At 46.8% G+C, this 14,457-nt stretch overlaps 1 protein-coding gene across 2 annotated transcripts in view; it reads left to right on the top strand.

Annotated features, from left to right (window-relative positions):
- PIK3IP1 (phosphoinositide-3-kinase interacting protein 1) overlaps nucleotides 1-14,457 on the top strand; it is a 93,702-nt gene that overhangs the window by 53,862 nt on the left and 25,383 nt on the right. Inside the window, exons 4-5 of one of the 2 annotated variants that reach the window (XM_069619800.1) lie at nucleotides 4,996-5,181; nucleotides 13,114-13,302. In XM_069619800.1, coding sequence (XP_069475901.1) covers nucleotides 4,996-5,181; nucleotides 13,114-13,302 — 375 coding nt within the window. The remainder of the gene's footprint in view (nucleotides 1-4,995; nucleotides 5,182-13,113; nucleotides 13,303-14,457) is intronic. The other variant, XM_069619801.1, reaches the window with a different exon arrangement.

Genomic DNA, 14,457 nt, shown 5'->3' with positions numbered 1-14,457 from the left:
CCCTCCACCACTTCCCCGGCCATGCCCTGCTGGCAGTGCCGCTTTCTCTTGTTTTATGACAAGACAATGCAGCGGCTCTTTGCTTTGTAACCCGTTTTGTGGGATTTCGAGCGCCTGTCACACGCCACCCCCCCTCTCCCTCGCTCCCTCTCGCAGATTAGGCGCCTGTTCTCGGAAATGCTCCGCTCTCCCGGTTCTAGGAAGAGGAATCCGGACTCGTTTGACTTGAGAGCAGGGGAGGAACACCGCGGGGGGGGCCCTCTGTATGCGTCTGTGCACTGCACACCTTCCTTCGGACACGTTGAGCAACGTGTGCCGGTGTATACCCAGTGCACGAGCATGTGAAGGCTTTGGGTAAGCATATACGTGCTTTAATTTTCTTCTTCCTCAGGCCGCATAGGTGCCAAGAACAGGGGGGGCAAAAGGGCAACTGTCCCCTTACTACCATAGCAAATTGGGGTGGCGGGGGTGGGAACCACACTTTGCTCCCATAGAGCTGTTTGCACGTTTCAGCTGCCAACTGCACGCCCGCAATCCCCAAACCCGTTTTCAAGGGGAGCGGGACCCCACCGCCCTTCGCAACACCCGCTCCTCTTGACCCCACATATGTGGTCACCATATATAATGTCGCCAGGACCTTTTCCCGACGACATTATGTATGGCGACCATATATGTTGGGACATTATCACCTGATAGCGCCCGAGATAAAACACGATTGGCTTTTAATCCATGAACATGAACTGCACTGTTGGTAATGCAGTGACTTTGTGCAGTGTGGGGGATCCACCTGCAGTGTTGTCTGCTAAGCAGAAAGCTGCAAACTAGCGCAGGAGGTTAGGTGACTGTTGCCGAGACCAACCTATATACTTCCTCTACGTTTTTATGAATTCTTTCTGTAAAATGTGTTCTAAAATTTATTTCCACCTGGGTAGGGGTTGAACTCTGATGTTTGCTTGGGTCTGGGGTTGTTGCCCTTTTGTGAAAATCGAAAGTAGCCACACATACCACAGGGGACTTACTTAGTGTGGTACTACCAGCTGCGCGCAAATGCACATTTACAAAGGGGTCCTCGGTGCTGGCAAAACAAGCATTGGCAAAGCCAACCGTTTTGGATTTTGTGGTAGTATAGGCATTTGCACTGCCAGAACGGTACTACCTGGATGGCAGCAACTGGAAAATGCTGTTTTTACGTGGGCATATGTTGGCAGTGCCTGGAAAATGCCTATTTATTATCCGTACACAAGCCAAAGCTATTGGCTTTATCTATTCTTGTTTTTAACAGGACTTCAGTGCAAGCAACAGATATAAATCGAATGGTTTATTGCACGCTAGTTTAAAACATTTGTATTCAACCAGTAGTATATTTATAGCTGCAAATAAGCCATTAACTCTCAGCAGACTGATCAGAAATAAACTGGCAGGCCGAAGTCTTGATGTTTCTGCTTGGTGGAGCTAGCGCAAAGACATCCCAGGATGGGTGTTTGGCGGTGGATAGGGTCATGTAGTGGGTGGGAAGGGCCATCGGGATTAGCAAGGTCAGCGGCAGTCCGTGGGTGGGTAAATAACCAAACAGCACTCGCAAGCTGTGCTCCCCTCCTCACTTGTCATGTCTGTCCTACCTGGACTCCAGTGCAATGCGGCTTGTAGAAGTGTCGCCTAATAAAAACAACATAATGCTACCACTCCACTCCTCCTCTGCAACCCTCTCGGGGAGAGCTTCCACAACTTCTGCTCTCTTGGGTACAACACTCTACTTGTACCACTTTCTTTGGGGTAGCCCCCCACATGCTTATCTCACTCGGGCACTACCTTCCCCATCAGCCGCTTTCTCAGGCATTCACTCTTCACTTTCTACTATTCTTCCAGGCACACCGCTCAAACGCCACCACTATTTCAGGCATTAGCCTCTGTCAGTGTTCCACTGCAATAACTCTTTCCTGTAAACACCCCTCCACTTTTACCACTCTTCATGGCATCCTCGTTACACCTACCACTTCCGGGAATACCCTTGTCTCTTTCTATCACTCTCTTAAACACTTACCTCTACTTCTGCAGCTCTCTTAGATAAGCACTTCCACATTTACCAATGCCTCGAGGACACACCTCCTTCACACCTGCCACCGTCTGAGGCACGTGCCTTTTTACTTCCACCACTTATTCTGAATACTGTTCCACATTCATAGGCCTGCCCTTCTAAATCTGCCGCTCTAATCACAAGTGCTGCAACACTTGAGGCCTCACTACGAGGTCGGCGGTAACCCGCCGGTAGCCGCTGACCTCGAAACACCGAATCCACCGCCTGACTTCCTAGGACTCGGAAGTACCGCCTTCCGTGAAATGTCTGCCTGCAGGGGCTGTTGCGCCCGGCAGGTCTGATCCTGCCGGGCGCAACGGCCCCTGCAAGCAGACTCGTTGTGTGGCGGTCCGGAAACAAGGGTGCAGTGGACCTTACCGGCACCCTTGTTACCGGACCGCCACACTCGGAATGAGGCCTTTAGTAAGCGCTCTCTCCACTTCCACCACAGCCTGCCCGTGGTATTGATGGACTCGCCAGGCGGCTCTACACTTTTATCACTCCGTAATCAATTTTAAAGCTATCGCCAATGTTCCAATGCCTACAAAGAAAGGATTTGTTAAAAAACAATGTGCAGGTATTTTAATTGTTTATTGTCTTGCTAACAACATCCTCTGCAATATATTCCAATTAATGGTATCTGTACATGGGTATTAGCAAGTTATGCAGATAACAATCCATCAATTTGGTATGTGTATCTCCACCCGTTACGAGTAGCACACCAGCGTGCTTGATGGTTAAGCCTCACATAACGAGTTGCACACACCCCTTGTGCAACAAATTGACCAACCACCTCGAATCACAACTCGCTCGTAAAGAGAGAACCACAATACTGCTGTTGCCACGAGACTCGCCCTCTGGAACTCAATCCTGTTATCAGCTCAGGATTCTCCCACAATTTTCCAATTTTCTTATGTCTTTTTCAAAAACACCTGTCCAAGTAGTAATCCCAATGGATGCACAGAGTGAGGCACGGACCATAAATCACAGTACTGCACTACTGTTAAACGATGGCAGCCCATACGCTGGCTTCCCACACCCTGTGCAGTGTTCCGGGCTAGGCCTGCGATTTAAACCCTAAAATAAAGATGTGCATGAACCAATGGGGTCTGCCAAGAACCCAGCCGTTTTTTACCTTAAACGATTGGCTCTTTTACAACATAAATTGACCGACGCTTGCTTCACGCTGTGTGCACTTAGCATTGCCACAACAGCGTATGCTTCGTCAGGGTCTTCCTAGACTTAATGGAATGTTTCTCATTAACTTGTTTCACATTGGTTACATTTGTATATAATTGAATAACCTTTGTTTGAAGCATTTGTGGCAATATGATTGGTGGATAGATTATTTCCGTTTCACGTTCTTATTGGTAATTTAGTAATTCTCCTGCAGTTTCCTGTATTCTCTTGCAGCAGCGGAATTACCGTCCATACGCAAGGTAATAAAGAAACAGAAAAAAGACTATCCAGCAATCACTTGTACAAAGCATCGTAATTGACACAAATGCCTTCTCTTCCGGTAACTCTTTGCAGTACGAGACTCTCAGATCACGTCATACTCTTCTGCAGCTTTCCTCTGTGGTGGGAGTCTCTCCTAGCTTTGCACTGTTTCCTCTTTCACTCCCTTCAGTGGTAGTGGACTTTTACACTTACGCACCTATCGCTCCCTCCATGGTGGTGGGATGGAGAGATTCAGAGTACTCCGTATGCATAAGAATGTGGTGGGAGACTCTCCACGCTTTTCTCCAATACACTTCTCTGCTCTCCTTTGTAATGGTGGACTTTTCACATACTCTGAGGCAGGAGGCACTCTACTTGCTCCTTAATCTTAGTGATTAAGAGTGTCAGCACTCACTCCTTATTATTTATTATTATTAGGGTCTTTATTGAGCGCGGATGTAGCTTCAGGGAGCAACAGAGCGCTTTACAATCATAGGGGGAAGAACACGGTGAAGGAAGCAGAGAAAAGGGAAGTGGGGAGGTAACGGGAGGGCAAGGGCGGGCAATTGGCAGCAAGCAATGTACAAGCAACCAGGGGAGTAGATGGTGTGGAACAAAGTCTCAGGTAGGGTGTGGAGTGCTTATCCTGCCCCTTCAGTCCTCAGTGGTGGGAGATTCTGTAACTCCTTACTACTCTACCACTCCCTTTTTGGAGTTAGAAAAACACAGGTTTGGCAGAAAAAGTCACAAAACCACTGCGCTTGTATGAATAAATATAAATAGTGCACATAGGCTGCAGGTGCCTGAGAGGTGTGGGAGTACTGCCACGTACAACCCACTGTTGTGGAAACAATTAGAGCACAGGCTATTCTCAGTCGCACTGTGCCCAAGAGTGCAATATAGGCATGTGTTGCAAGTAATTGAAGAGAGATTTGGTTCTAAGTCCGATGGATTTATTTGCAAAGTAGCCTGACACGTGTTTCAAGTCTAAACCGACTCTTCATCCGAGGCTGTAAATGGGAGATGGGACCTAAGATAAATTGAATGAAGGACAGTGCCAGAAAACTCTCTCACGGCTTCGCAATTGAGGTAATTTCATACACAGCAGGAAAAGCCAAAGTGATGTGAAAGGAAACAGCCCTTTTTGGAGTTGGCAGACCCGACCGGTGACCCCCCCCCCTCCCATTCCCTTCCGTTATCGTTATGACTTTACTTCCAGTGGGGTTGGAGGTGCAGGCAGGCAAGGAGGAGAGATGGAGATATGGACAGTAGGGAATGGGCCACTTTTCCTGACTCTTGGCCCAATATGCTCTCTGGAAAGCATGTATTGGTTTTCCCAATCCTTGGTCTCTCCTCCATTGCCCGCCAGAAGAGGGTTGGTTTTGGTGGTGCCAATGGGCACAGCCAGTCTTGTTGGTCTTCAGCAGTTGTGATCTCTCAGTGTGAATTTGCTGTGACACGTTTCCTATTTTCTCACCCAGTGCTTGATATGCCCAGGCGTACGGCCACACTTGGGGAAATGCAGGACGTAGAAGGGGACCGGAAGTTTTGGAAGCCAGCCGACTTGCTGACATCCCAGAGTGGCTCTGTGACGACACCACCAACGATTGGCGCCGGTCAGAGAGAGAGAGGAAGGGCCAAGGGGAAGAATTCTTTTGAAACCCCAGGTGAGCTGGTGCTTGGGGATGGCACCCAGTACAAAAGCCCAGCTCTTGTCCTTCATACCCACTAACACCTCCTTGTATGTATCCCGCTCTGAGTGTGAAATAGCACCCCCTCGCCACTGCAAGACTCTCTGCTATCTCAGGCGGACCACTTACCTGGGAGGAAGAGCGGGGCGCTCTAGCAACCATCTTAAATGAATATTTACATTTTTCTGTCTGGTCTGTTCGTACAGTGTGACGGGGCTTGCCACATTCTGTGACAAGAGTAAGATTTGCCATTGTGTTCTGCCATGCAGATGGTTGCCTTTTTTTCAACAGCCCCCCACGCCTTGGTGTGATATCTTGGTGTGGGTACAAGTGGAAAGGGGTGGGGTAGTCTGATGTCTATGGTTGAACTGCTGTGCTATAGGTGGGCTAGGGAATACCCCAGGGTGCCTGGTTCCTGTAGAGCATGTGATTAGTCAAAGTGGTGCCGTTCTTTCATGGTGGCCGGTTTAAGAGACCTTCCACGGGATGGGGTTGGCATTTGCCAGTGTGTATCCTTAGGGTGGTCTTGTTTTGCAATCGCCTAGAACACCAGAGTGTGGGTTGTCAGTCCAGCTCTGTACCCACTGGCTCTCTGCATGCTTTGAGCCCATGCTCCAAATCTTTTATTTTTAATTATTTTATGGCTTGACAATGAACTAAGTACAAGGCAAGTCTTTCACAAGAAAGAAAACAAAGACAGTATTACATCAAACATCATACAGTTATATGAAACGTCAACCCTTTATATACTTTCCCTAAGCTTTCCTAGTATCTCCTGTATAAAGTGCTAAAACAAATGAGGCGTTATTCCTACCCCCCGCCCCCCACATAAGCCAGGCCCAAAACAAATCTCCCGGGGTCTCCCCCTCCAACTGGAAAAGGCCCCTCAAATAAATCTATGTCCCGTTAAATTAGGGCAGAAAAGCGTAAGGTGTTTCAATGTCTCTATACAAGTTGGTTTTTTACATTTGCTAGTACGGTCCAATGTTGGTAGTATGTTTAGTTTAAACCGTAAGTATAAGGTTCGGGCTATAGGCGATGGAAACAAACAGATATACTTAGACAAGTTACCCCTTTTTCTTGGGAAATTCGCATATTCCCTATAAGATAAACAGGAGCCCAACTTTTCAGTTGTTCTACACCAGTCAAGCATAAAACTTTGCGTTTGGTCGTAGCTGGCCTGTTCACCAATTCTTCTTCAGACAGTTTAATTTCCCTCAAAAGAGTGATCGTAGAGTTTTTAAAAGTGACCATCGAGGCAACTGTCTCACGCTGACAAATAATCCACAGATCTTCATACAGTGAATGCGGAAGGGCCTAACAATCTTAGCATAGCAAATCAGTTGTCTCCATAAATAGATCAAACTCTGAGAAATCGGACACAGCCCATGTCGAATAATTGCATTAGAAAGCCCCTGCGGCAGGCTCAGTCTTCTTCCAGACCATACCCTGTACAGAGGCAAGGATATCTTGCAGGTCCAGTAGTGAAAAGTCCAATCCATACAAAACAATCGGTTCCACCTTGGCTAGATAACATTTCATTAGAGGCAAAGGAGAGAATCTGCAGAGAAGACTGTAGATCCTCTTTAGTTGTGAAACCAACTGTTTTACCTTTGCCTTCAGCACGGCCCGGTTTCCACCAATGAGCTGCTATTTGTTAGATTGTATCCCAAATAGCGTGTAGTTAATACTTTATCAAGTCGTTGATTCCCAACAAACCAACACATGGCCTTGGGTCTTGAGTTATTGGAAAAAATTACCAGCTTTGAATTTGAACCATTCACTAATAGGTTAATTTAGCCGCATAGATGGAAAAAATATTGAGCTTTCTTTGCAGACATATAGGTGTTTGATTAAAAAAAAAAGCGTCTGCAAATGCCATCCAATCAAATTTCAGATGACCCATTCTAAGATGAGATCTTCCGGCCAAAGCATGTCTATATCAGATATGTAGGCATTAAAAAGTAACAGGACCAGAACACAACCCTCCTTCACACCCACGTGGGTTGTTGGAGCTGGCCCAGTGAAAACCCCTCCTTAGTAAGTCTCACCCTCAAGGATGTATTTTTATGTAGCTCCTCCAGCCAAAAAAACACTTTAGTAGGAACATGCCATTTCAACAGTTTCATCCTTAACAAACTTCGATTGTACCATGAAGGCCACCCCCTAATCAAGGCCCTAAGAGGGGCCTTGATGGTTGCATTCAATGTTGTGCCCATGCCCGCTTTAAATCACCCCCAGCCTCAGAAGCCAGTCATTAACATCCCTCAATAAGAGAGTAGCAAAGATTTTGCTCGAAGCATCGAGCAACACTATAGGTCTGAAATTGTTGGGATCATCAAGATCTCCCTTCTTATATATCAGAATTAACAATAATTTCAGACAAGAGGTGGGCACCAAGTTGGGCCTTTGCCTAATTAATAGCCCATTATACATCCTCCTCTACCCATGGGCAGGGGATTGAGATTTCAACCTCAGAACTTGGGATCTCCCAAGCTGGGTTCATAACAGGACTAGCATATTTCTTTGTAAAATTCTCAACCCACGTTTCCTCTGAAATCGAGCAAACCATCTCTGGCACAGAGGTGAACGTCTTTTTATTAATAGCAGACCAGAAGTCTACACAATTACACGGCCTAAGTGTTTCCAACATCCCCCAGTTATCATTGTTGAGCCTGCTTATCCTGATGGATTTGAGGAAGCTTTTATAACGAGATTGAATCATTTTCTTAACCCTATGGTAAAATTCAATCGAATGATGTTCCTTGCCCAAAGCCCTCAGTTGCTGTCTTCTCTGTCGTTTAGCATTAATAATCCTAGAGTCCGAAACAAGAGATGAAGTCCCAGAATGGTAAATCTTTTTTTCTGCTGCAGACAGCCCTCAAGCACCTCAACATCAACACATTATAAAAACCTCTTAACGACATTTCCCACTATGAGATTCCCGCAACATCTATCTTCCTCTTAAAGGCCCTGACGAAATTGGAGCAAGTGGAGACATTCCATTTCATTGTAAGAACCCCGACCCCTGATCGACGTCAAGGAATTCAGAAGAAGGTTGACACACATTTAGACATACTGGGAGGTTAATTGCAAGATTCAAAATCAGATGGTCTCTGATATGTAAATCAACCAGAAGCCCTTGCAGCAGATTATCATCACCTGTACTTGCGGTGAGCTGCAAGTTAAGACAGCCTCCCTGATGACGTGTATTGGCACAGAAACCGGTCGGAGGAGAATACCAGTGGCCTGGAAGGTTATGCAGGGAACTGGAGTGCGCACCTTTCCTTGTTTTTTGCTATATACATATATATATATATATATATATGTATATGTACATAAATATATATATCCATGACCGTGCCCCGCCCCTATGCCAACTTTAATTGGCTTCACCCTCTCGTAGGCCCTCAGGAAAACAGATGGGCAGCCCACATTGAGTCAAAAAAGAATGCCACATGTAACCAGGATTCAATGTAGATACTCCGCAGACACCTTTTAACTACGGCGCAGTTCCCTATGCTTACCCCCGAATGGCAGTCTGAGTTGAAGTCCTCCCCAACTATGATGTTGTGCGGAAGCCCTGCCTCTAACCAGTCTGCTATCACAGAACTCGGTCGCGCCAAAATTACAGAACCTTTAATAGAAGCTGGGTTCCAATACACGTTAATAAATAGTAAAGTCCTCCCACAAGGCACTATACTCACGCAAATTGCCAGTATATTGTCAGATGCAGTAGCTATCAGAGAGCATTGTACGTTTAGACTGAAGTCTTCTGCAATAAGCAATCCACCACTTGGTCTATCTCTTTCCCTTTTTAGCCTGTTTTACAAACCCCTCAATGTTAAGGTGTTGGGTAGCCAGAGTTTCCTGAACATAATAATGTGGTTATTAAAGAGAGAGATCTCGCTATACATCGCCCTGGAAATGTTTTAAAAAACACACACCTTCCATGGAGGGATAAACAGCTGTGGGGTTGAGTTGAAGACACTTTGAAGAATCCCTAGCTTTGTTGAACATGTTAATTGCCTCCTCCAACCATGACCAGTCCTGTTCCTGGGCAGGTGAAGAGGCAGCTATCAAACTAACCACTCCTCCCCTCAATTTTATTGTTGAATCTAAGGTCTCCCCAGCACCAGTGGCCCTGGGAACAGACCGGAAAGCTCCACCCTCCACAGGTCCATTTAGTTCATACAAGTCCCAAACCAGGGATCACAGAATCTCTCTCTCCTCCCTAATCAAACTCAACAGTGTGGGAAGGCAACATAGTCCATATCACCTGTATGCAACAAGCGGAGAGCTGGAATGAAAGACAAAACTCTCCAAAAGTTTCCCTCTATTCAATGCAGTTTTTCCACAGATGTTTGGAAAAGTCGCCCAACCCAAGGATGTAACTAGAGGACCGAGAGATTTGGGGCTGGACCTGAAGAGACTGAGGCGATGGTGCACCCTCGTCATCCCCACAGGCTCCAGGAACCTCACATTCCTCTCAATCCTTTACCAAATCTTCCTCGTCCCTAGGCTGCAAAGCCATGTTCTGCTGCCCAACGGTAGCTGGAATTAGAAATGTAGTAATTTTACGCTTAGAGCATTTCTTGGATGTTGTTTGAGACCCTGTGGCAGAATTTACATCCTGGCCCGGCGGGGCTCTGACTGAGACCCGTTTGTCTTCTTTGATCCCCGGCCACCACCCTGGCCCGGGCAAAGTATCCCCCTGGGTCAAGTCCATAATTTCATCCACATCCGATAAGTCATTCAGAGATTTACTTGAAGACTTGCGCCTATTATGGTTCACTGCCGGTAAGTTCTTTGTCTTCTTGGACTGATTGGCTTTGCAGTCCTTCTTTTTTTCTCCCTCTAGAAGTCTCCCACTGTTGCTGTTGACTTAAGTTCTCGATGGTAACTTGATTCATGGACAACTCCAGGTCCTGGTCAGCCATCGTTGTCTCAGGCTGAGCTTCAATGTCCGAATGAACAAGAGAAACATTTAGAGTTGGTAAACATTCCAACAAAGCAGAGGGACTGTTGGGTGTCTGCATGTCTGAAGCATCATCCACAGATATCATCGGACCATCATTCAAAGGAAGCTTCTCACGTTCTTCAGTAGCGAGCCTAAGAGGCCTACCCAGGTCCCTCAGCTCTTCGTTGAGGTTAACCACACTGTCCCGGAGAGAACTCACATTGCTGCCTATTTTGGTCAATTTCTCAGCATTGTCCTGAACGCTGTCTTTGACATTATCATGCACATGTAAAATAGACTGGATAACCAGATGGAGAACGGAGGTAGAGTGGGACTCAAAAGAGTTGATGTTTGGGAGAATGTGGTGAGTCCCACCAACCTAGAGTCTTTTTTGGGGTGTGATTCTCAAAAATAGAAGCTGGTTTCAGAATTGGTTTAAAGGAGACATCTGACTGAGTACCCTGGCACAAGGATTGATCCAGTAGACTCAGATTCTCCCATTGTGTACACTTATCTATGGTAGCCCCACCTTGCATATCCCTCAGAGATCTCAATTCCCCCGAATTGTCAGGATCCCCCATTTGGCGGCAGAGGCAGAGAAAAGATGCATCCAGCACCATAGAATCTTCAAAAGGCTCATTTAAGGTGTCTTATTTTTCTGGGTGCCAGAAGAACTCCCTCGTCACAATTTTCAGCAGAGATAGCTACTTCTTCGTTACAAGATTCCACATCATACAAGAGTGGGCTACTGGAAGTTTTGGTATTTGCACCATTAGATAACATGTTTACAGCCTTTTCTATGTAATTAGACAAGATAATCCCACCATCTGCTGGACCAGCCCCCTCTGTTAGTCCCCAGGCAGGTGTTTCATCAGACCGAAGGCTGTGGGGGACAACCGCTGTGATACTAACACTCTTTCCCACGCATTCTGCGGGGCTACCACCTTCCCTACCGTATTGCTTGTAGGAACGTCCATCAGTTCAATAGCAGCGGTGGAGAAAGGAGAGCAACTATCAAAGTTATGACTGCTTCTTAATTTCGTCATAGTAATCGCAGTAGTGGAAGAGGTAGCCATCTGTGGCTCACGGGTTTTACAGTCAATAAAGCCAATAAATAGTACAGTTCTGTACACACCAGCACAAGTAGCAGTAAATGGTGGTTAACTCACGAGGCATGGACAGAGGGCTCCCATCTTTCGTGGACTGTCGCTGCTACTCCTCGCTTCCATGCCGAAGTAAGACGCTACCAAGACCACACAGGTTAAAAGCGGTCATTAGAAGACACCACCGTTCTGTCTGCAGTGGACTGTAGCAGACTGTCCTTTGTCCGTCCTTTGCGCCGGCGCTTTGCGCCCCTGGCATCTTTTATATCTCTGCTTCAAGAGTTAAGGGGCCTGAATTTTTTTTTGTTGCACAAGCCCAGAAAACACCTCCGCTTCTCGTGAGAGACTGTAGCAGACTGTCCTTTGTTCGTCCTTCTCGACATCATACCTGAATATAACAGTTGGTTGAGGCCTGCTCCCTTGGGGTGGTCCAGTTTTGCAGCCTTTCAAAACGCCCAAATGCATTTTGTCTGCTTGGGTACATTGTCCAGTCTGCAACCCATGAAGGAGCTCAAGGCTCTCTTCCTCAAGGAATAGCTGCTCCCTAACACCTAGGTCTACACACCTTCCACTCCCCACCTTAACTGAGACTGGCCAATCATTTGCTCCCGTGTCCTCCCCTGGTTGCTTCAAGTTCCTTTGCTGCCAAATTGCCCACCCCCCCTCTCCCCTTTGTCAGCGTCCTTGTATTTCTGCTCCCCTCACTGTGTAGTTCTGCCCATGACTTGTAAAGCTCTCTGTTGCTTCCCAAAACCAGGCCTATATTCAATAAATACCCGCATTATAATAATAAATATGTGGAGCCGGATGTTGAATAGCCCTTGCTCGCTGCTCGCCCAGAGTGTTCTGCAACACCACAGAGTGCTTGCTCGGCGATGCCTGGCATTGCAGGGTATTTTGCCCGGTTGCCAGATAACTGATCTGGAATGACTAGAAGGGAATATTCCCCCTGAAAGGTTGTGAAACTGGGCTAAACACACAGAAAATCTCTTTTTTCTGCCTTGCAGTGGTTCAGCATGAAAGGTCGCACATATAACCCATTATAATGCCATAGGTATTAAGGTCCAAGTTAGCCATTGCGACAGGGGGTGGGAGGAGGGTACTAAGTCTTGTCCCGAAGAGCAAAATGTACTCCGTTTTTCAGGCTGCCTGCACAAAATATAGTACATTTAAGTGCGAGTTATGTGCATAGACAGTGGTTATCCTGAAAACCCGGTGTGCTGAATTCTTGATCTCAACGTTGCTGGTTATGTTGTACAGTCACCACTGTTGAAACCCAGTAATTCACATAATGATTATTTGTCAGGTACTTCATGTCCCAGTTTCATATGTCTTGGTGACGGCTTGCTCCAAGTTAAATGGCAGAAATTGTAGTAGGCCTAGTGTATTTAAGTTTGAGTGTGTTGGTTGGTTTGTATGCCGACATATCGCCGTATAAAGTAAATCTCAACCTAGCCGTACGTGTTTCATTGCAAACCAAAACCCTGTAATATGTTAATTGTGATAGGGAAGGCTGCACAACTATTAGACATGTGATTTAAAACACATACCTAATGTGTAGTCCCAGTGCAGAGGATGATACCAGGGAAACGCTGCAAACTATAGGTCAAATAGCCTGTCCTCCAAGGTACAAAAGTCATTGGAACTAAATGTATGCACCATATTTGATTCACATTGTCAGGGAGTCACAGTTGATCCCCCAGAGAAGAGTTCATGGGGGTGGTGTTGTGGGGAGGAAAGGGTACCCTGTGGCGTTCTGCGGTTCACATGCCACAGGATATCTTAGTAAAACGATCTGTGAGGGAATCAGAATTTCTGTTAATGTTTTCACTTTTTCTCCTGCAGCGCTGGACGCTCCGAGCCCCACACCCCTGCCGGGCGTATCTCAGGACTCTGAGGACGACAAGACACAAGTGTTCGAACCGGTTGACCTGCTTCCGTCCCGTAGTGAGGCTGCGGCGGTGCAGCCAGTGATCGGCATCAGTCAGCGGGTGCGAGTGAAGCCTAAAGAGAAGAAGGACTTGGGCACCCTGGGTAAGCCGAATCTCAGTGATTGACTAGTAAAGCAACCATGGCCCCTGACTGACTCTCCCCAATCTCTGCCTACTTACCTATCTGGTTATCAGTTTGCTACAGACAAACTATAACTTACGTAACATCATGACTCTGGCACCGCTCTGCCATTGGGGCTATTCAGGCCAGTTTATGGACCGTCAAAATGATGTACCAGGCCATCCAATGGCATTACCCTGGGATCCCAAACTTGCCCAGAACCTCACTGTTTGAGAGATGTTCCTTTAACCCTGTGGGATGGGTCTTTAGGTATATCATCCTGGCTCAGGGGCAACTAGTGAGTTCTTCGAGCTCACCGGGCTCTCAAAGCGGTAGTTGGGCAGGGCAGCCCAGGCCTAACCCTCAGCAGGTGGAGTGGGTGGTTAGCACAGTACACACTTTTCACAAATACCAGAATATGAGAATGTCCACACGCTATAGTTTTTTATTCAAATGAATCCTTTATATAAGAAAAGGCAAGATATAAATCACTAAACTTTGCAAAATAAAGGCAACTCTGCAACAGATTAGGAGTCTTTCCTAAAAGGGAAAATGCAGTGACGGGTAAGCAGGACACTTTTCCGATCTCTGAGGAGGTGGAGTGGGGTACAGGTACAATAAACGCTTTTCACAAATCCCAGAATGAGCACATGCCCACACTTTTCCTAGCTAGGCCAGGAAAAGACCAAGGGGGGCAGTTGTCTGGGTTTGTGGCAGTCTTTGGTGGGAAAAGTTCTCAAGGAGCAGTTTCTGGAGCTCCAAGGCAATGAGACCGCAGAAGACTGTTGATGAGGAAACGAGCAAAGAAAGGACTCGCTGCAGCACCAAAGAGTACGAAGAGCAATATTCTGGGCCCGAAAAGCAGTTCTGCAGCAACAGTTGATGGTTTCCAGAGGTGGTCTCTGTATGTTGTTTGGCGACCACCTTAGGCTCCAGCGAATACACACTGGTGCAGGAACGACCCCAAGAGCCTTGGAAAGGATGACTGTTCAAAATGTGGCTGTTCTGAGTCCAGAGTCCCAGCCGGAGGAGCTGAAAAGTGGAGATGCTGCTGCCAGCGGTGCTTATCGATGCAAGGTTCCTACATTACCCTCTGACATAGTCTCCAGCTTCTGAGGCTCCGATCGACTTGAGGGG

This window comes from Ambystoma mexicanum, chromosome 10, assembly GCF_040938575.1.
Source record: "Ambystoma mexicanum isolate Mex_15411 chromosome 10, UKY_AmexF1_1, whole genome shotgun sequence".
Classification (NCBI taxonomy): Eukaryota; Metazoa; Chordata; class Amphibia; order Caudata; family Ambystomatidae; genus Ambystoma; species Ambystoma mexicanum.
This window is presented reverse-complemented; position numbering and strand designations above follow the sequence as displayed.